This window comes from Sminthopsis crassicaudata, chromosome 4, assembly GCF_048593235.1.
Source record: "Sminthopsis crassicaudata isolate SCR6 chromosome 4, ASM4859323v1, whole genome shotgun sequence".
NCBI lineage: Eukaryota > Metazoa > Chordata > Mammalia > Dasyuromorphia > Dasyuridae > Sminthopsis > Sminthopsis crassicaudata.
Genome location: NC_133620.1, coordinates 57756903 through 57779462, shown reverse-complemented (window position 1 = coordinate 57779462; position 22560 = coordinate 57756903). Strand labels below are relative to the sequence as shown.

The window sequence follows — 22560 nt, the reverse complement described above, 5'->3', positions numbered from 1 at the left end:
ATCCTGGAGACATCATCATTGAGGACTGATCAAATTTACATATTTCACACATAAATAAAAAATTAGGTTGACATAATGTTCAGCACCTCAAAATCAAAAAGACCTGAATCCAAGTTCTACCTATGAAATATTCTGGCTGTAACATCCTAGGTAGGACATTTACCTTCTAGATACTTCAGGACTATATAGGTTGTGGAGAAGGTGCTGAACTGCATTGACAGAAGTTTTCTCAAGTGGGTGAATGAAATTGCAAGTCCAATTTTTACCTCTATGTAAACAAATATTTATAGTTTACCGCTTATATAAGGAAACTTTCTTCTCTTTCATTTCTTCTCTGAGCTAGAGACAAAATGAAAAACAGTTTTTGCCCTTGGGGAGTTTACATTGCACTGAGGAATAAAATATTTAAGTAGAAAAATAAATCTAAAACTTCTTCTAAGAAGTAACATGGGTTGAGGCTTGAAGAAAGCCAAATATCCCTATTAACAGAAAAGTGGGCTCATTTTCACCTTTTTCTCTCAAAGCAAAGAGTAGAAATCCCTAAACAATTGGGAGTTAAAGTTAAATTGAACCGTCAAAGGGAACTATTTGTTTTGTTGCAGATTTTCTACTAATTCAAGCTAGGCAACACATAGGTAATGTGTTGACCCAAGGTGACAGACTGGTTCCAGGAACTCTTCTGACCTTAGATTTTGGTTAAACTTAATGATCAAAGTTTTATTCTTGATTAAACATAAGCTTTGTTTCTCTTTTTTTAAAATAGTATTTTATTTTTCCAACTAGTTTTTGACATTCATCTTTGCAAAACCTTGAAACCTAAGCTTTGAATAAATGATTTTTGGGTTCAAGCAGCATCTACCATGGCAAATAGAGCAACAACATCTTATTAAACCCGTCTATATATGTTATCCCTGAATCATTCAAGATCTGTTTGTATAGAATATTCTATCCTCAAAATTCCCTTTTCTTTTAACTTCCTCCCTTCCCCCCCACCACAAAAGTTACTTTCTATCCCCTATAACCCATGCTATCCTATGGTACCCTCTGTTGTAGTCTAGTGGCTAATGCAGCTGATACCTTACATTCCCCTCTTCTACTTCTTTTTCTTCAACATGCTCAAGCATGAGCAGACTTTGTCCATCCAGAAAAAAATAAGATAAAGAGTTAAAGCACATCCCATATATTTTTCTTGGGGGAAAGAAGGGATAAGATAGGAATTTCATTGGAAGAGAAGTCAGAGGTTTAAGGGCAGGTATTTAAGATTGAATAATCCCAATTGTTTTTCAATACTAATTACACTTAGGAGAATATTTAGTCCACTTTTTCTACTTGCACAAAAAGAGTAGCAATTTTAGAATGAAAGAAAAATTTCTTTAGATGTCCTCAGAATTTTCCTTGTCTCTGAAAAAGACTAAATTAAAACAATTTTCTAATTTTGGTCTTCACTTCATTACAAGAAATTCCAAAGGATCTTTCATGGGTTTGCAGCTGGAAAAGAGCTCAAAGGCTAGCTGGTCTCATTTCCTGAGATTACAGATGAGAACAATAGGACTAGAGAAGCTAATGATTTCTTCAAGGTCACATAGGTTCATAGGATCATAGATTAAGGTCTACAAGAGACTACAGTGGGTATCTTGTTCAGCCCCTTTAGTTTTACAGATAAGGAAACTGAGGCTCAGAGATATTAAGTAATTTGCTAAAGGTTACATAGGTAGTCACTCCATATCCATTGCTTTTTTTTTTAGGGTCACCTAGACCAGAGATCAGGAAAGACACTTAAGATCTTGACAAACAATTCCTGATTTAATCAATGAGCTCTGAACATAACCCTCTCAGACTTCCCAACCCCTGTATTGTCTAGATTAGAGATTCCACAAAGGGAAAAGAATAGACATCTACCCATAAGAAAGATAGAAAATGTTTGTGGTGGGAAAGAACTGGAAATACAGGTATACTCCTCAATTGGGAAATGGTTGCACAAGTTAAATAAGAAATGGTAAATAATTGTGGGGGAATACTATAGTGCTATAAGACAATTTGAATGAAGAACAAAATAAGCAGAACCAAGAGAATGTTATATACAGTACCAGCAGCATTGTTTTAAGAAAAAGTTATTTTTTACTATAAATACCCCAAAGATCTACAAAATACATATGAAAAAAATACTCTGCATCTAGAGAAGAACTGATAAATAAAAATAGGTATAGAATAATTTTATACATGCATATGTGTATATGTGTTTGTGTGTCTATATATGTATATTTATATATGTATATTCCCATATATACACACATACATATATTTGTATTTAAGGGTAACCATCTCTATAGTGGAGGATGAGGAAAGAAATTTATATAACAATTTTGTTATGTATTTTGTTATGTGCATAGCAGATTTGAGGTTTCAAATATAATCATCTTTATTGTAATATGTTATGGAAGTGGTTTTTTTTATTCCATAAAATGAAAATAAAACTTAAAAAAAGGAAGATAAGTAGGATAGTAAAATTAACCTAGGACCTGGAACTAGTAGGGACCTGGATTTGAATCCCACTTCCAGTATTTATTTTTTATTTTGCATTTTATTTGTTTACATATTTTTATTTTTTTTTAAGAAAAAACAATAAAAAAAAAAGAAAAAGAAAAGGAAAAACAAAACAAATCATTGTCATCTTCTCAGAAGAACATCAGGGAGGATTCAAAATATAGAACAATACATTTCCATTTCAATAAAGCAAATATTATAATAGAAGAAATTGTATTCACAAGGATCCATCTTTTCTTACAAACATTTAGAAGTGTGTGATCATGAACAAGCCATCTCTCTCTCTCTCTCTCTCTCTAGCCTCAGTTTCCTTATCTGTAAGATAAGATAATAGCTGTGGTAACAACCTTACTGGGTTTCATGAGGATTCAGTGGAAGTTCTTTGTAAGCATAAAGAGTGGAGTAAATGCCACCTGTTACAATGTGTCAATATGTTGAAAACCAAGAGTCAGAAATGGAGAGTACCTATAGGTATGTTTAGATGTATAATACCTGTAAAAGTTTGTATCTTTTGATGTTCACTTTTGTTTCATATTTTTTGTACTTGACTTTATTATAAACATGTCATAAAAGAGAGTATTATTTTTAATTATCCACTTCAGAACTTGTCTGTGGATGTATCCACTAGACAGACATCTGTTAGAGTTCTCAGAAAGATACTGCTCCTTAAAAAACAATTGAATTGATGAGATAGACAAAAAAATTGGATTATGTTAGCAAAGTAGAGATAGAAGCTGATTTTAAAATTTCAACTGGTCAGTTCCAAACTGGTCAATATTAGCCTGTGTTGGAAAGAGTGGCTGTGTGTTATTTCTAATCCTAGAACTTACTTATTAGGCTTTAGGAAATCATAGAATATATAAGATATATCAAAGGGACAGTAGAATGATAGAGGGGTGGCAGACTTTGGGGAAAAGATTTATAACACTGTGGATATTCCCAGGAATCTTTCCTTCTCGGGAAATTCCCCACTTTCTAACTTGGCGACATCCTTCTATTATTCAGTCATTATGTCATCAAATTCCATAGGAAGTTCCCTCTTTAAAAGGACTCGTATACCCAGGGTTTGCTGCAGTTCTTGGCAGACACTACTACCAGAGTGTGAGAGAGCGCAGTACATCGAAACTGTAGTTGACGAAATCAGGAGAGCAGAATACCAGATTGTGGAACTGTAAGTACAATTGACTATTGATTGACTAAACCATGATCAGAATTCATTATAGAACTGAGATTCCAGACCTTGTGGAGAAGACATTCTGTCAATATTACCCAGGTGGATTTGTATAATTTTTAGACTGGCTAAAAGTCCAACTTTCTCTCTGATGCTAGACACAAATCCAGAATCTATCTTTTGCTAACTTGTTGGAGTCTTTAAGGCTTTGCTTTTGAAGAATATTTTACAATATAGTGTTTATCAAGCTTATGATTTAACATTTCTTTAAAGTCATCATCTTATAATATTTTCAAGAAGCATAATTATTTTATAATATTAAGGATAATGAGATAGATAGTGGATGGATTTCTGAGTTTGGAGTCGTGCTGAGTTTGAACACTGCTCAAGATATTTATCATCTGTATCTCTGGACAAGCCTCCAGGAACCTCAGTTTCCTCATCCATAAATACCTATGGGAATAAAATTTATCTTTAAAGCATTGCTGTGAAAAGCAAATGGGATTATATATGTAAATCACCTTAGATATCTTAAAGTTATTTTTGAATGTCAATTTCATTTTAAAAATAAATTCTGTCCTTTCCCCCCTCAGAAAACTATTTCAACACTAATACTGTGAGGAAAATAATGGTTTCCAAAATGATGACTGTCTTGTCATTTCTTCCTGGATTCATTTTTGGTAAGATCATATTTGTTTGAGAAAACTGGGATCACTAATTAATAGGGGATCAAAAAATTCCTTTTGCATAGGTATACCTTATATAATATTACTTGGTTATGGAAAAATGTGATTTTAAAGCAAATGATATTAAAACGGGAAGCTGAGAAAACTGCTTGGAATCAAAGCACTGAGCTTTGTGTGACCATAATGAGGGGTCTTTGTTAATCTCTTTCCAACTCCTAGAAGGGTGACAAAAATACAGCCCTTCTCAAGTTCCCCAGGAAAATTTCATATTGATTCTGAACTTGTCCAACTATATGGGTATTATTTCAAGGGCAAAACCTCCCAACAAATCCATAAAACTAGAACAAGGATATGTCAGAAGAACAGTTTACTTATGGCATAAAATTGTACTCTTCCTTTTCTAGCATTTCTTCTGTTTGAAAGGAGTGATGCTTGGTTATATGCATCTTCTGAAGTGAATATGACGTATGAACAGGCCAGGAACTATTGTCAGGAGAGGTACACAGACCTGGTTGCCATTCAAAACAAGAATGAAATCGAGTACCTAAATAGAACACTAAGATTCTCCCCAAGTTACTACTGGATTGGAATTAGAAAAATCAATGGTGTCTGGACCTGGGTAGGAACACAGAAGCCACTGACCAAAGAGGCCATGAACTGGGCTCCTAATGAACCCAACAATAAGCAAAATAATGAGGACTGTGTGGAGATCTATATCAAGCGGAAAAAAGATTCAGGCATGTGGAATGATGAGAGATGCACCAAAGAGAAGCTGGCCTTGTGTTATACAGGTATGGTACATGATGAATTAGTAGGAAGTGATGATGGTAGGATGGTGGAGAGTGATACTTGAATAATAGCTATCAAAAATAGATTTAAATTGCTTTAAATATTGCAAAGTGCTTTATATGTGTATATATATATATATATATCATTCTATTTGATTCTGAAGTACCTACCTTATAAGTTTCCAATGTTGAAAGAATGAGATATGTATGCAAATCTACTTGTGACTTTTAAGTCAATATAGTTAATTATTCATAGCCAGGTGGTGCATGGATGGAGTGCTGGACCTAGTATCAAGAAGACCTGAGTTCAAATATTGCTTCAGGCATTTCTTTGTTATGTAACTCTAGACAAGTCACTTCTCTCATCTTTCATTTCTTCATCTGAAAAATGGGGATGATAATAGTACCTACAATAATAGCATCTTTTGGGTTTGGAAAAATGAGATGAGATTTAATCTTTGCAAACCTTAAAGTACTATATGAAAGCAAGCCATTGCTTATAATCATAACTGTTATTGCAATTATTATTACAATCAAAATGAATGTGTATGTGTATGTGTTTGTAGTTACAAGTCACTAAGGCTGAGATGTGTGTATGTTTGGAGTGTTGGGTACCAATGTTCAGAGACAATGAGGAAATATGGTCCCCACAGTTTGCAAAATAGTCCTATGATTATAAAAGTAAATACCACCTGATATGATTTCAGTCTGAAATATATTAAAAATGATATTTGAAAAAGATGAATCTGAAAAATATAGGCCTGTCCTTTTGACAGGCCCTTAAGCTGAAGTCAGACCCATAAAGTCCTTTAGCAAGCATCTTATGATTCATGTGAAGGTGTAATAGCAGCATCAGTGACAGTCCTTTTGGTTTCAGCCTCCTGTACCAGCAACTCCTGCAATGGCCATGGGGAGTGTGTGGAGACCATCAACAATTTTACTTGCCAGTGCTATCCAGGGTTCACTGGTTCCCAGTGTGAGCACGGTAAGATCTATTCTGCCTAATCCACTTGCTCTATTATTTTAACCTCACCTCATCCTCTTCCATGTCTTTGGAGTGGAGTCTTCATCAAACCACTTTCCCTCATACATTAGTGAGTAAGGCTGTTTTTGTTTTCTATCATAGTTGTGACCTGTGAATCTCAGGCCAATCCTGAGCATGGTGTCCTGATGTGCAGCCATCCAGTGGGGTATTTCAATTCTTCTTGCTCTGTCAGTTGTGAGGAAGGCTACATCCCAACCAGTGCTAACGCAGTGCAATGTACTTCTTCTGGAAAATGGAGTGGACCGAGCCCTACCTGTAAAGGTATTTTACTTTTCTACAAGATAGAAAGTTTTGGAACTCATCCCAGAATGTTTGTTTTATCCCTTTTATAGTAAGTTATTTTAGAACATGATTGATTCTGTCTTCCAATATCTATAGTCAACTCAAGAACTGAACTAATAGACAGAAACAACTATGAGGATAATTCAAAATGGCAGCCATTCAAAACATGATAGATCTTTGGCTTTGAAGACTGTATTTTATTCTGTTTGAATAGGAATGATCCCTGTTATGAGTACTTAGAATACTTGAGACCACAACATAAATTAAACAATGCTTCTTTTTTAGTCATCTCCTTTCTTTCCTATCCATCTTATTCCTCCATACTGGGAATAGACTATTTCACCTTTATTTAAACTGACATAAAACTTTAGCTTAAAAGCAAAGCCAGTATTTCCACCCATTTGTTGGTTTGTACCAGGGAGAATTTTAATTTAAATTATAATATGATATATTATAATTATATTATATCATTATAATTAATTAGTTTAATTAATTTCCTTTTCTTATAGTTTCTTTTGGGCTTGATAAAATCAAGATTCACTTAATGTTAGCAAAGTACAGAAATTTTTAATAGATAATTCTCAATGTAGGTAATCAAAAGTTGCTTTTCTCTGTTAAACTGGAAGTCACATATGAAAGGTTTAATGTACACTCCTCAAGTGTCTTAATTTTAGGGACTTGTAGGACAGTCTCAGTCCTATACAGAAGAACTATGCTGTTGTCTGTCAAATTCATGGTCCCATTTCTAATTTCTAGTGGTAGAGTGTGATGCACTAACAAGTCCTGCTCATGGATCCACAAATTGCTCCCAAAGCCTTGGAATCTTTCCATGGAATACAACCTGTGTGTTTGACTGCGACTCTGGATTTGAGCTCACAGGTTCCAAGAGGCTTCATTGTAACTCATCTGGGAAGTGGGACATGGAGAAACCAATGTGTCAAGGTAGGATGTTTTAATATCAAGAGACAATTTAAAAGGGAGTTTTCTTGTAATGTATTAGTAAAGGAGTCAAACAGATGGCTAACAGGAATGTGTATGCTTTTCTGTGTACTTCAGCCATGAAATGTAATGCTCCCAGCCAGCTCCCCAATGGCTCTGTGAAGTGTGCCCATTCCCCCACTGGAGACTTCACCTACCAGTCCATCTGTAGTTTCAGTTGTGAGGAAGGCTTTAAGCTTCAAGGATCACCCCAGCTTGAGTGCACAGCTCAGGGGCAGTGGACACAGCAATTCCCAACCTGTGAAGGTAAGACCAAATGTTTATCTTTTAACATTATAACATAATAGGCTCAGCAGCTTTCTCTTCCCTGAATGGAGATGCCATTTCTTAAAAATCATGTTTTGAAATGAAGCCAGGTGCCTTCTTGGACTTTTGAGATCAGATTCAGGGGGCAATATGGACCCCATTCATATGTTTAAAGCATTTAATTGCCTCTAGTTGTAAGGCTGATCTAGCCAATTTCCCCTCAAGTAGGCAAAGAGTATTGAATATTGAATTAGACTGGGCTATCTCCTAAGTGATTCACGACCTAGAATTAGCTGCTTCTTCACTTTTGTCATTCACAAAATGGATCTCAGTTCACGCATCAAACTGCAAGTGCTTCCATATTGTTCTGCAATCTTGACACTGAGTTTTTCATTTGTGTTCATTAGCTATACAGTGTAAAGTACCTTCCAGACCAGAGAGAGGCTACATGGATTGCCTTTCTAGTCTTTCTGGAAGTTTTCAAAGTGGCTCCAGTTGTGAGTTCTCTTGTGAGGAAGGATTTATGTTGAAAGGACCCAAGAGACTCCAGTGTGACTTAACAGGACAATGGGACAAGGAGGAGCCCATGTGTGAAGGTAGTTTTATTTGTAAATCCAAACTTTTTTTTGACATATGGCTTTATTTCTTGAGCAGTCAGTCTATCACTGAATTAATCAAGCAAACTGCTAATGATAATGGTGTTTTTGTGCACTTGTTTGTATTACAGTCATGAAATGTGATGCTGTGAGACAGCCCCAGAATGGCTTTATGAAATGTGCGCATTCCTCTACTGGAGACTTCACTTTCCAGTCAGTCTGTAGCTTCAGCTGTGAGGAAGGTTTTGAATTGCAAGGATCACCCCAACTTGAGTGCTCAGCTCAGGGGCAGTGGACACAACAAATGCCAACCTGTATAGGTAGGACGAAATTTCATTCCTTTCACATGCAGATGGCTCAGTTTGTTGGGAGATGCTAAAAGCTTAAAACTCATGGCATGAAAAGAGATGGCCATTTGAACTAATGAGTCAAATTTGATGTGCTACATGAAAACCTGTATTTGAATCCTTCATCATACACTAATAATCTGTATAAGTAGCAGTGTCAAGAGTGAGAGACTTGGAGTTAGAAAGTTCTGAGTTCAAATCCAGACTTACCAATTCTGTGATCAACTCAAATAACATGTTTGCTTTAGTTTCCTCAGCTATAAAATGGGGATAATAAAAGTTCGTACTTCACATGATCTTTGTGAATATAGAAGAGATAGTATTTGTGAAGTGCTTAGGTCAGTGCCTACCACATAGTAGTGCCTTATTCCTCCTGTGAAATCCTGAACAAGAAACTTAGCTTCTTCTTATTCTTCTATTAGTGAGAATTTGGGTTCAAATATTCCCTGTGCTACTTATTATATGTGTCAATTTGGACAAATCATTAGGCAAGTGAGTTGGATGGGTGAAACAATATCTGCCTCATCTTCCATCTTTAGCTCTTATGATGTTACCCAGAAAAAATGCTGATATAAAAAGATCATGTATCTATTTGTGTTTGTTACAGCCATGAAATGTGATGCTATGAGCCAGCCCCAGAATGGCTTTATGAAATGTGCTCATTCTCCTACTGGAGACTACACTTACCAGTCAATCTGTAGCTTCAGCTGTGAGGAAGGTTTTGCATTGCAAGGATCACCCCAACTTGAGTGTACAGCCCAGGGGCAATGGACACAACAAATGCCAACCTGTGAAGGTAGGACTGAGCTTAGGTTTTGTTTTTTTCAAAAATATTTCTTTTTATTTGTGAAAGTGAAATTGAGATAATTTATTTCAAAGAAATAAAAATGTATAACTTTGATGACTAAAACATAAACCAAACTTTTAATTAAAAATTAACTTAGGTTCTTAGGTGGGCCAATCAGCTCTTGGGGGCCATTTAACACCTAGGTAATTAAAACCTCAATCTTGATTCTTTTATGCTGAAAACATCAATTTAAATGTTTTTGGCCTTTAATTCAAACCAGGTAAATTTTAAGATTAGAGGGATCACTCATAATCATATACTACCTTTCATATTATAGGTTACTTTACTCAGATGATTTGTGAATAATCTTAGAGAAATATGACAGCTAGCCTAGAAACAGAGAAATTTTGGAGGGAAATTCATGTGCACATATTTTAACTAGCCTGAATATTTCCCGATAGACTTTCCTTAACCTCATGCATCTCTTTCTTTGAATGTCATTTCTAGTGGTACAATGCCCTATCCTGAAAGCCCCTAAGGAGATCAACATGACCTGTCATGGAGATGGGAATTTCCTCTATGGCACAAGATGTGTTTTTGAATGCCCTGAGGGATGGAAACTCAATGGCTCAGATTCCTTGGCTTGCAAAGCCACAGGAAGTTGGTCTGGGATGCTACCTTCCTGTGAAGGTAAGGAAGCAGGGTCAGTTCACTAAGAGAGTGTGGGTTAAAGTATAAAATCTGGCGATCTGGCTGTTTGGGGAAAGTTATAAGGGACTACAATTGTCCATCTTTCTCATGCATTTATTCATTTACCTAATAAGTTATTAAGGGTCTGTCAAAAAAAAAAAAGGAATGCTACTGGGCACAGAAGATTAAAAAGAGTCTTTGATATCAAAGATGTTACATTCTTTATCCAGAGAGATTGTATAAATTAACAAACTCCATGGGGATAGAGAAAAATAGGACAAAATATATTTTTTATTTAGAGGATGGGTCAGCAAACCATGGCCAAATCTGGCCCTTGACTTATTTTGGTATGGCTGTGAGTTAAGAATTGTTTTAAACCCCAGCTGTACAGAAACAGATGGTGGAGCAGATTAGGCCTGCTGAGAGTTCAGGAATTTTGTTAAGAAGATTAAATCTATTTTGAATAACTTTTAACTAAAATTTAGCATAGCCCTTAATTATGGAAAAATATTCTGAGAAAGGGCTTCTAGATTTCATCAGTCATAGCTTCTGCTCTGGAAATGGGACACTCTTTCCTCACTTAACAAACCTCTTACTCAGGGATACTATCCATCTAAGCAGTAGCATTTGAACAACACCTTTCAATAGTAACCTTTGAACAAAATCCATTGTTTGTCAAGTCTTTAATGAATGACTTCTTCCCCTTACATTACTTGAAACAAAAATGCCAAGTGTAGTAAATCATCTCATTAACAGGAGAAAAGACCAAGAAGAGGGGACTTTAAATCTGCTTACAAGAATCTTTTTTCATTTGAATATCAATTATTAAGTCTTTTCCTTCTCATTCCCATAGCTCCTGAGGAGTCAAACACTTCCATGGTCGTTGGTCTGGCTACCAGTGGAACCTTCCTCTTGACGACATCATCATTTCTTCTCTGGCTTATAAAACGTCTTCGAAACAAAGGTGAGTACACTTTCTGCATCTCTTTGTAAATACTCTCCAAATAAACTTGTGGAAATAATTTTCACAAAAGAATAGGTGAATGAAGGAAGAGACCATAATACCTTTTATAAAGGGTTTTGATAACTAAAGGAAGTTCTAACAGGATGGATGATACAGGACTTTTCCAGCCAGTGGGAATGTCAAGATGGGAACACCTTGGGGAATAATAGTCCAACTTAACAGTAACAGATTCAGTGTTAAGAGGCAGTGTTAAGAGGCAATATGGCAGAAGGGTCGCCCTTCAAATTACCAACCCTAGGATTCAGGTCCTAGCCCAGTAAAAACTAGCTGCATAAACCTGAGCAAATAATCTCTTTTGGTGATACAGAAGTGTTCCCAAAAAGTTTCTGAGATGTATCACTGGAGAAAATTTCCATACCAAGTTTTTTTTTTTTTTTTTTTTTTTTTACTACAATGAAAATTACAGATGTATATCAAAAGAAGTTAACATTACAGAAAAGAAGGGTCAAAAATAATGCTTCCAAAGTATATTTCTTGAAAGTCCCAGGTTTAAATGTGATCTGAGGAAATTATAGGATAATAGATTCAGAACTTGATGTAATTCAGAATCATTTTAGTCTCACTTCCTCCCTTTACAAGGAAACTGTCTTTACTAAGGTTGTATAGTTACTAAGTGGCAAAAATGAAATTCAAACTTAGGATTTCTATTTTCAAATCCAGTGTTTTTTTCCTTTTGCTGAGGCAATTGGGGTTAAGTTACTTGCCCGGCGTCACACAGATAGGAAGTATTAAGTGTCTGAGGCCACATTTGAACTCAGATCCTCCTGACTTTAGGACTGGTGGTCTATCCATTGTACCATCTAGCTGACCCTCAAGACTTTTTTTTTTTTTTAAATGGGAAAAGCATTCTGCTAGTGAATTATTTGGTCTGCATTTGAGAGAGGAGGAATGAATACCTGACTCATGAAGTTGTGAAAAAAAGTGTTGTTAACCTTAAAACACTGGACAAATGTGAATTATTATTATTAATTGTTATTTTATCAAGAGGCAATATGGTGGATAGAGAGTTGACTTTGAAGTCAGGGAGACCTAGGTGAAAGCCCCACCTTTGACATGTACTGATCATGTGATCACAAGCAATTCACTTAATCTCTCAGTGCTCCAGGTAGCTTCCTAAAATACAAAGAAGATGCTGACCTGTTTGCTTAGATGATGACTTTGCACTTCTTATTTGCATTCCTTATACTAGTAAAATCGTAGGTCCAGTACCTATCTCTATTATTAGTATTATTACCTAAAACAAGGTAATTCAAATCTTACCAATAACTGATCTTTCAAAACAATATAAAATTTATAAGAGTCAAACAAAATTAAATTTATTAAAAGGGCTGGGAGCTCAATTGTCAGAAAGGATAAATGAATAACTAGGGAAAAAGGCAAATAATTAAAAATGAGTTTATTTCATGACACTAATGATTTTTTTTTCTTTCCCTTGCAGCAAAGAAATTTAATCCTGCTAGGTAAGTTTTATTCTTGTAAATATATAAAATATATCAGCTAATATTTTACACAAATATTTTCCTCCCTTTTCTATTGGAGAACAGTGGTTTACCTTGTCTTGTCTTGTGTGTTTTGCAGTAGCTGCCAAACTCTTGATTTAGATGGAGTATACCAAGCATCTTCTGAGTTAGTTTAAGTCCAACAGGATCAGGTAAGGTATCTACCTTTATTAAAAATCCATTTGGTATTAGTGTTATCATCCTTTATTTATATGGCATTAGTTCTATTGAAGCAGAATTTCCTTAGATTTTGAGGATAATTGTCATACCTTATTTGTAATAAACAAATAGAATCATAGAAAGGGAGCCAGTACTACAGCAACCTAATAAACCATTTAATTCTTTTATTCATTCAACAGAAATTTAATGTTTAACATCTATGTTTAACAGGACATTACAAACACTTTGGACAAGGCAACTTAGCTATTGGTGCCCAAATACTCCCTTTTCAATGAGAATAGGTATAGGGATATTCTAAAGATTTGGTGAATTGGATTTACCAATGCACAATTTTATTCCAATTCAGTTAATATCCCACTGTGTACAAAAAGCCTTGTATTGGGTATGGGGGAGATATAAACTTTACTAAGACATGGTCCCCTTCTTCACTGCTCTTTACCATCAAAGCATTTTGTGTTCACAAATGGTTGCACCTATAGATATTTTATTAGAAAGCATTTGGTTTGGCTGGGTGGGGAAAAATGCACATGTAAATTATGACGTTGGTGGTTAGAACCAGATATTAAGAACAGAAAAATTCAGAACTTGTTCATGTTCTGAATGGATTTACTTTTGTCTTTGCAGAAACTGAAAATGCTTCTACCGATATGTCATAGGAAACTAGGCTTCTCAGCCATGTGCCTAGCCAGTGGACACTTCTCAAGAAGAAAATCTTCCTTGGATCACTGGTTTTTCCAAGTCTAAAATCATTACCCTGGCATCCATAAGGATTCTCTATTGACCAGGTCTAGGTGACTAGGGCTATCTCCTGTCTTTCTAGTGGGAAGAGTCAGCTTCCATTTAGTATATGCTAATATACCTTTCAAAATAAGAAGATGGGTGGTCTTATAATAGATTGACCAACCCCTGAGCCATTGATAAGCCCTTATAAAAAACAGGACCTGTTGCATTGGAATTACATTCCTAGCCATCTCCATGCATGAGCTCAGTGGAGACCCAACTTTGAAGTTCTTTGGTTCTTCACAAATGGTGTATGCCCTAATAGTTTCTAACACTTGCAGACTATAGGTGAACAGGTGAGGTAATGATATTTAAATTGTAAGGTATCATGTAAATAGGAATAAGTGTTATACCTTGTCAAATGTTTGGAAGACCTTTCCCATCCCATAGAGAGAAATTCTGATAATTAAATAGTGAAAATAAATTTTGTAATTTCAAATGCTCCAAGTGAGACAACCTTGACATGAGCTTTAAAAAGTGAGAACCATATTCATTCCAATTGACTAGTCTGTATTGGGATGGAGGTTCCTTATCTGAGACAATTTTATTACTTAGCAAAATATGCTTAGAGATTTTTGGGTGGTTTTTTTTTAATATTTGAGATCAACTATATGGAATGTTCTGTGATTCACAGAACATTAAAACAATCTCAATAGTGCTTTTTTGGGACAGCTAGGTAGCACAGTGGATAGAGTGCCAGATAGGAAGTCAGGAATTATACTAAATTAAAATCTGGCCTCACATACTTATAATTGTCACTTAATCCTGTTTGCTTCAGTTTTTTCATCTGTAAAATGAGCTGGAGAAATGACAAGTCGCTCCTCAAGTATCTTTCCAAAAAAACCAAACCAAAACAGCAAAAAACCCAAAAGGAGTTATGAAGTTGGACATGACTTAAATGATTGAACAACAACAATAATTCTGCTTACAAAACAACCCCCCCAAATAAGTTTTAAAAATCTGCATAGCACTCCCAGCAAGGTGATGAGTGATATAACTTATCTTCCTGGTATTAGCTATATCCCTACAGAACTTTCAGTCCTTGTTTTTCCCCAGCAGAAGTCTAAGCTAGTGCCATCTATGAACTTTTCATTTCTCCAGAATGTTGATGAAGGGTACCTTCTATAATTGTGCTCTCTTTTCATATTCTTTCCAATATGAAGAATCAAAACAGCTCTCACTGTATACATGGTATATATGATTTTGTATCTCTTTTTTCCCCCAGAAACTTGTATATCTTTTGCTTTGTTATTTCTTCAGAGATGTTAAGTAATAAGCAGTTTTAGCATTTTCATGTAGGGAAAAAATACGGTTCCAGGATGTTGAATGTTTGACATTGAAAAACAAATAGAGGTACAATTTTAAGGATAATTAAATGATAATTTTGGGTGTGTTCTATTTTATGTCAAAGATGAATGTGATTTGCAATTGCCTTTTTTAATAGGATCTTTGTAATTGAATTGTATTTTATGTGCAAAAGGCTATCAATGTCTAATATATATTGCAATAGAATATACAGCAAAGTGAAACTGCCTTATGAAAGATGCTCATTCCTCAACTTTCTGTTTTGTAAATTGGGAATCTGTCCACGGACATATGAAAATGTTTGTCATATGCAGAGAAAATTTCCCAATTGCTGATTCCCTATTGATGGCCAGAAAACCTGAAACAGAGACCACTACCTTAGTTTCTGTAATGATTGCCTTAGAACTTCTTTGTGAGAGATGAGGTTTTCTGTGTTTCTAAACTTTCACCATAATATTGTGGATATTGGAGCATAATATGCTAGGGAAATGGGGCAATTTGCAAGTAGTTGGGCCAAAAGTCAATTTGGTATGAAGTTGGGAGTCTGCAGAACAAAGTAAAAGCACACAGAAGGTTGTTCCAACCAATATAATTTTATGATAACATCTTATGAACAAGCGTCACTGTAAAGCTGTAAAACTTGCCTTTAACAATAGTGTTTTGTAAACATTAAAGTGTTATATAAATACTAACTATTTTTATTAGTAACAGCCTTTGGCTGACTGACCATATCATTCCTATGGAATGAATTGTCATTGGTAATGTAATTGTCTAACATGGAGTTTTTGTAGAATCCATTCATGGTATTAGGTAGATTATGCCTAAACCTTTTTTTTGGTAGATAGGAGAAGGAGAATTTATAGTGTTCATGTTGTAGTATGAATGATTATGTCTCTTAACATTTTAAAATTTTATTCATAAATAATATAAGTATGTATGTGTGCAAAATACTTGTATTGAATAATGTGTATGAGCTTTTTGGATTTTGTGGAGATTTTGTAATATGACTTTTAACAATAAATGTTTTAAATATTTATTTATATATGTATCTATTTTATACTGCAAGTCAGTTGAATAATAAAGAGTTTTATAACAATCTTTGTGTATGGGTTTTACATTTGTACAGAACACAAGTATTCTGGGTGAAGTCTCATGTGCAGGGAAGAAGAGAGCGTTAGGGGGTCTATATAAGGCAAGGCTTGAGAGAAAAGACTTGAAAATAGGCAGAAATAGACATCCCTAGCTTCTTTTCTTCCCATCATTTTCCAAGGGAAAATTTCATTCCTGCCAGGAGGGGAAATAGGAAATTGGTGCTGGAGACCACTCTGCTCTCCTCAGAAAAAAGGAGATACCAGATTAGAGACATTATTTATTATTTCCTTAAAATTATTTTTTTAAGGGAACATAACAAGATTCCATATAACTTCTGATCATATGTAGAACTTTAATTTCTATCCTGACCCCTGATCTGGAATCACAACAAATGCCTACTGGACATTTCAAATTTAACATGTCCAAAACAGAAGTCATCTTTTCCTCCAAACTCACCTCTTCTTAGAGCTTCCCTATTACTTTTAAGGGTATCATTATCTTCCCAGTTATCCAGGTTTGCAAATGATGTAATTCTTAACTACTATTCACCCCACATATTCCATCAATGGCCAAATCTTGCCATTTCTGCCTCTATAAAAGCTTTTTTAATGTCTTCTTTCCTCAAAGCCCCTACCATGGTTCAACTCCTTATTACTTTTCCCTGGGACTATTCCAATAGCCTCCTAATCGATGTCCCTGCCTCAGCTCTCTTTATTCTTATTCTCACTCTTGACCATCATCCCAGAGTTGTTAAAGTGATTTTCCTAAAGCATGTCATTTCTCTACTCAATAAACTTCAAAAGAGAAGGAACACTTTATTTATCTATCTATCTATCTATCTATCTATCTATCTATCTATCTATCTATTTATTTATTTATTTATTTGAGGCTGGGATTAAGTGACTTGCCCAGGGTCACACAGCTAGGAAGTGTTAAGTGTCTGAGACCAGATTTTTGAACTCAGGTCCTCTTGAATTTAAAGCTGCTGCTCTATCCACTTCGCCACCTAGCTGCCCCAACACTTTATTTTTTGACAAATCACTTCATTTTTGAGGTTTATTTTTACTAAAGTTTGAAAGTTTTTATTATGGGTATGTATACTCTAAAAAGTATAAAGACTGATATTATTAGCAAGAAATATTTAATATATTTTTGTTAATTTAAATAACCTAAATCTGTGGTTTTCTATTTATGTAGCCTTCAAATTATTTGGCCATAAGAAAAAACCAAAAAAATCAAAAAGCTTATCATCCTAAATTACTTAATGTGATTAAATTATGCATGTTCTATTTTATTGATTATGTATTGTATTGATTAATGTGATAAATGAATAATAATTTGTAGTTTTATTGTGATAAAAAGTTTAGAAAATGCTTTCCTTATATCAGCTCTGTGAGGCATTTTTTTTTTCTTAATGGCATCAAAACTATTTTATTCTATGATATATATGTATGGAAATATACATTTATATATTTGTAATATATATATGTGTGTGTATGTATATATATATATATATATATATAGAGAGAGAGAGAGAGAGAGAGAGAGAGAGAGAGAGAGAGAGAGAGAGACAGAGACAGAGACAGAGACAGAGAGAGAGAGAGAGAGAGACAGAGAGACAGAGACAGAGACAGAGACAGAGAGAAGAAGAGAGGAAGAGAGGTAGAGGAAAGGAGGAAGGAAGAGGAGGAGGGAGGGAGGGAGAAAGGGAGAAGAGGAGAGTGAAGGAGAGAGAAGGAAGAGGAAGAGATGAAGGGAGAAAGAGAGGAGAGGGAAACAGAGAGAGGGAGACAGACAGAGAGAGAGTGAGAGAGATAGAGGAGAGAGAGAGGGGAAGGAAGGAAAGGAGGGAAAGAGAGAAAGAGGGAAAAAGAGAGGGAAGGAGGGAAGGGGGGAGAGAGAGGGAGAACCATCTATGTTACAATGTTACCTAGGACCAGTACTGACTTTCTCTTGTTCATCCCACCTTTTGGCCATGTCACCATAGAATATATCCACTAGAGGGTGACTAAGGGAAGAGAAAGAAGAGAACATTCTAAATACTCAACCTACCTTTCCATTGTTTTTTTTTTTTTTTTTTCCTGTAAGATTTGGTGAGGCACAAAGGAGATTATGACATTTGTCTAAAATACATTTTTTTATACTGTGTGTATTTTTACTATCTAGTATTTTCTGTTCCCTTACTATTATAGATAGTAAAGTGATGTGTCCTGTCAAAAAAAAATAATCAAGCTGCTCATCTCTCCTGTGGGGAGGCTTTCAAGGACAGATGGAAGACAGGATGTGGGGTAGGGTTGGGCTGCCACAATAAGGGAACTAAGTGTCTTGTGAGGCACTCGGTGCACTCTTGGGGCATCAGAACAGCACTCGGATGAGGGACAGAAGCCTGGGTGATTGACACTGAGCTTGAAGGCTGAGCTGCCACAGAGGGAACTAGAGAAGAGCTAAGAAATCACCATGGTGAGCTTCTTCATAGTCATATCAGGAGATGGATGCCAAGGTGGAAGGGGTTGGTAAATGGACAAAGAACCATTCATGCAGATTTCCTCTTGAGATGAAAATATGGGTGTTGAATAAGACATAGTTAGGACAAGGTATAGAGGTTGAAAGAAATGACAATAGGCTTTTAATCATCTTTCTAAGTGCCCTTGGACAGGAACCTTGGTTGGAAAGAGAGGCTATCACAACTAAAAATCATTAAGAAATAAGTATTTTAACAATAAATATTATGACCAAGTAATGTAAAATGACTGAGATAATACAAAAAGTATTGGAGTTTGATTTCTCTTGAAACTATGAGCTTATTATATGAGTAAAAATTATTTTCCTGTGGCTGAACTTTACAATTGGATTTCTCTTATTTCTAGCAATTGGCCCATCCCCATTTTCTAGAGATGGCAGCATTGTGAGAGCCTAACCTGACATTTTAGTGCATATATATACTGGAAACCCTTAAATCACAGCACAGGACAGTGGAAAGAGCATTAGTTCAGGAACACCTGAGTTCAAAGCCTTTCTCTGTCATTTACTAATTGCATGACCTTGGGACACTTATCTCTGTGTGCCCTAGCTCCCTCATCTATAAAATGAGGGAGGTTGGACTAAATGGATTCCGAGTACCCTTCCAATTTTAGATGCTGTGATTTTTTTTAATGATAGCCTTACTTTGAATTATAAGATCTTGTAGCTAGATTGGCAAGGCCATGTAATTCATCACACTGCCATTTTACAGATGTGGAAACTGAGGCTCATGTATTTTAAATGGTCTGTTGAAGTCCATAAGAAGCACTGTATGTGTGTGTGTGTGTATGTGTGTGTGTGTGTAAAAATCTAAACTTCTTACCTCAATAATGCAAGGATCTGTAATTTTTTTGGTGTGAGAACTCTCTTTATTGACTCAGTTTGAAGTCCTTCTGGATGGGCAAGTGGTTCCTGAGAGTTGCCATTAATAAAATCATCTTTAGCTTACAGACTACTACTAAATTAGGATGGTACTTGAAAATAAATATATGGCCCAGTCTCTTGAGCCATACTTTCTAAGTCTATTCATTTTAAGAAATTTGGTCAGAACCTGCGTTCTACTGGACCACCATTCAGGATCCAAGGGTCATCCAAAGCTGAGGCATTGCAGAGGGCTTCACAGAGAGAGGAGAATGAAGGGTCTAAGATCATGTCATTTGAAATAACTAGCACAGAAACACTATAACAACATTGCAAAATGTACCAAATCAACAGAGATAGTAATTAGAGAATAAAGCACATGCACAGATTTCTTTTTGGGGGAAGACATCAGCTTTGGAGAACTCATCTTATCTCTGAAAACACCTCTGAGAACCTGCCTGTGCTTTTGTCCAGGAAATCCCTCCATACCAGTGTCTAATAAGTGATACAAACCTGTCTTTATTCTTATTATTTTGCAGAAACTTTTCTGGAAATATCAGACCTGCCTTAGGGGCTGGAGGAGAGTTCTCAAGCTGTGTGTTCTAATAGTGCTTTATTATGGTAAGATAGATAATCAGTTTGCTTTGCAATTTTTTTTTTTTTTTTTTGGTTCTGACTAATCTTTTAGCTTTATCCACCTCTGGTATGTGTCTTTTTCTACTCTTTTGGTTTTACACTTTGCTTGCTCCTTCTTCCTCTTCTCTTTCTCTGTAGATAATTTTCCTGTCTGACTCTTGCTAAAATGATAGCTGATAAAGTTTGAAAAGAGGCATTATGGGGTGGTGGAAAGAATGTTGGATCTGGAGTAAGAGGATCTGGATTTAAACAGTGCTTCTGCTATCTACTAGAGCAATTATGTGGTGCCATCATGCACAGAGGACCAAGCCTGGAGTTCAAATCTGGCCTAATAATTACTAGCTATATGACCTTGGGCAAGTCACTTATCCTGTTTGCTTCAGTTTCCCTAACTATAAAATGAGCTGGAGAAGGAAATGATAAACTACTATAGCATTTTTGCCAAGAAAATCCCAAATGGGGTTATGAAGAGCCATACTTGACTGAAAAAGATTGGATAACCACAAATCTATCATTTAATATTTGTATGGCCTTAAGTAAGTCACGATATCTTTCATTTGTCATTTCCTCTGTAAAATGAGGAAGTCAGATTCTAAAATCTTAAAGACTTATTCATTTAGTTTCAAATTTGCCAAATTAGTCTCAGAACTATATTTTAATATTGCTCTTTTCAAGATTTAAAAAATCATTGCTGCTCAAAAGATGAAACTATTATATAACTTCTAATATAAATTTCATAACTGATAAATTTTATATAAGATATTATCTGATGTGTAATAGATAAAACACAATGTAGTTCTTGGAATCAGAAAGGTCTGAGTTCAAATCTTTTTGTTGCTGTTCAGAAGTTAAGTGACTTACCCAGGATCATACAATTGGTATCTGAGGTCAGATTTGAACTCATGAAAATGAATTATACTAACTCTAGGTCCAGTGCTCTATGTACTATGGTACCCCCTAGCTGCTCTTGGGTTCAAGTTCTACTTCTCTCTATATACTAGCTATAAATACATACATATATATATATATACATATATATATATACCCACGCAATACATATACATATACATATACATATACATGTACATATACATATACATATACATATACATATACATATACATATACATATACATATACATATACATATATATATATATACCCACACACACTACTTATATATTATACTATGGGCAAGTCGTCTTTCATTTTCTCAGTTTATCCCCTAACACTATAAATGGTAGATGTCTTGCTGATTTATATAGCAAGGAGGATTTTCCACACTGGGAGTTCCATATATTGATGAAATTGCTGGTCAGCTCCTTCCTACCCTCTCCCTTGCTCTCCCTCAGCATACTAGTCAAGTCATGTCAATGAACATTTATTAAATGCCTACTATATTCCAGGCACTGTGCAAAGAACTAAGGATAGATTCTCAAGGAACTCACAATTAGGACACAATATGCCAAAAACTATGTACCTACGAGATTTATGTTGGAAATAATCTGGATATAATCAATAGAGGGAAGACATTAACATGAAGGGGGACAGAGAAAGTTTCTTATAGAAATTGGGATTTTAGCTGGGACTTTACAGAAGCTAAGGAATCTCAGTAGCAGAAATGGAGAGGGAAAACTTCTAGGCATGGGGACAACAGGTGAAAATGCAGAGTTGGGAGAGAGAGTATTGTTTTGGATTTTTGTTGTTGTTTTGGGAGGTGATTGGGGCTAAGTGATTTCCCCCAGGGTCACACAGCTAAGTAAGTGTGTGAGAGTAGATTTGAACTCAGATCTTTCTGCTTTATCCATTTCACCACATAGCCCTCCCTATTTTTATTTTTCTGTGAGAAACAGCAAGGAAGAAGGTATCCCTGAATATTAAAGCATGAGGAGGAAAGTAAGTTGAAGAGGATTAGAAAAATAAGAAAAATCCAGATTTTGAAGGGCTTTAGATGCCAAACATATTTGTGATGTTAGAGGTAATAGGGAGCCCCTTCTACCTGTCGACATCTTATCTGGAAAGAGCTAATACGATGTAGCAACTAGAGAGACATCTTTTGGGGGTAGAAAGATCCCAATCTGGCACCTACTGACCAGGGCTTTGTGACTTTGGATAACACATTTAATCTTTAAGTACTTTAGACCAACTACTAATCCATACATAAGGAACCCTCTTGGCCACACATTCGTTTACAAAACCACATGTTAACATTATCTATACCCTATTGGGGTTTTTTCCTGTGGGGAAGCAGCTAGGTGGATAAAATGCAGGGTCTGAAGTCAGAAAAACTCATCCTTCTGAGTTCAGATCTGGCCTGAGACACTTCCTAGCTGTGTGATCCTGGTCAAGTCACTCAACTCTGCCTCAATTTCATCATTTAGTGAAATGGCTGGAGAAGAAGACAGTCAATCATTCCATTGTCTTTGCCAAGAAAACTCCAAACGGGGTCACAAATGTCATACAAATCTAAACAATGACCAAA

At 35.5% G+C, this 22560-nt stretch overlaps 2 protein-coding genes across 7 annotated transcripts in view; both read left to right on the top strand.

Moving 5' to 3' along the window:
- Positions 1-3604: 3604 nt before the first annotated feature.
- Positions 3605-16065, top strand: SELE (selectin E). Of its 3 annotated transcripts, none has more exons than XR_012489000.1 (15): positions 3605-3715; positions 4309-4395; positions 4806-5192; positions 6067-6174; positions 6316-6495; positions 7273-7458; positions 7573-7761; positions 8169-8357; positions 8489-8677; positions 9312-9500; positions 9999-10181; positions 11035-11145; positions 12644-12680; positions 12750-12856; positions 13509-16065. XR_012489000.1 is itself a non-coding variant. In XM_074308312.1 (15 exons), exons 2-14 carry the CDS (start codon positions 4344-4346, stop codon positions 12839-12841), a joined length of 2043 nt encoding a protein of 680 aa, XP_074164413.1. In that variant the 5' UTR covers positions 3605-3715; positions 4309-4343; the 3' UTR covers positions 12842-12856; positions 13509-16065. The 3 variants fall into 3 exon arrangements, 2 of the variants coding, with proteins under 2 accessions (XP_074164413.1, XP_074164412.1); XM_074308312.1 differs by having other exon boundaries at positions 12644-12665; positions 12784-12856; XM_074308311.1 differs by lacking the exon at positions 12644-12680 and having other exon boundaries at positions 11035-11170; positions 12784-12856.
- A 2333-nt stretch (positions 16066-18398) lies between these two features.
- SELL (selectin L) overlaps positions 18399-22560 on the top strand; it is a 34673-nt gene continuing 30511 nt past the window's right edge. For 2 of the 4 annotated variants that reach the window (XM_074308309.1, XM_074308310.1), the window contains exon 1: positions 18409-18521. Coding sequence is in view for 2 of the 4 variants with exons in the window: in XM_074308308.1 (XP_074164409.1) it covers positions 18519-18521; positions 19982-20063 (85 nt within the window). In the remaining 2 variants the exon portion in view is untranslated. Of the gene's footprint in view, positions 18522-19981; positions 20064-22560 lie in introns of all 4 variants that reach the window. The other 2 variants (XM_074308308.1, XM_074308307.1) reach the window with 2 other exon arrangements.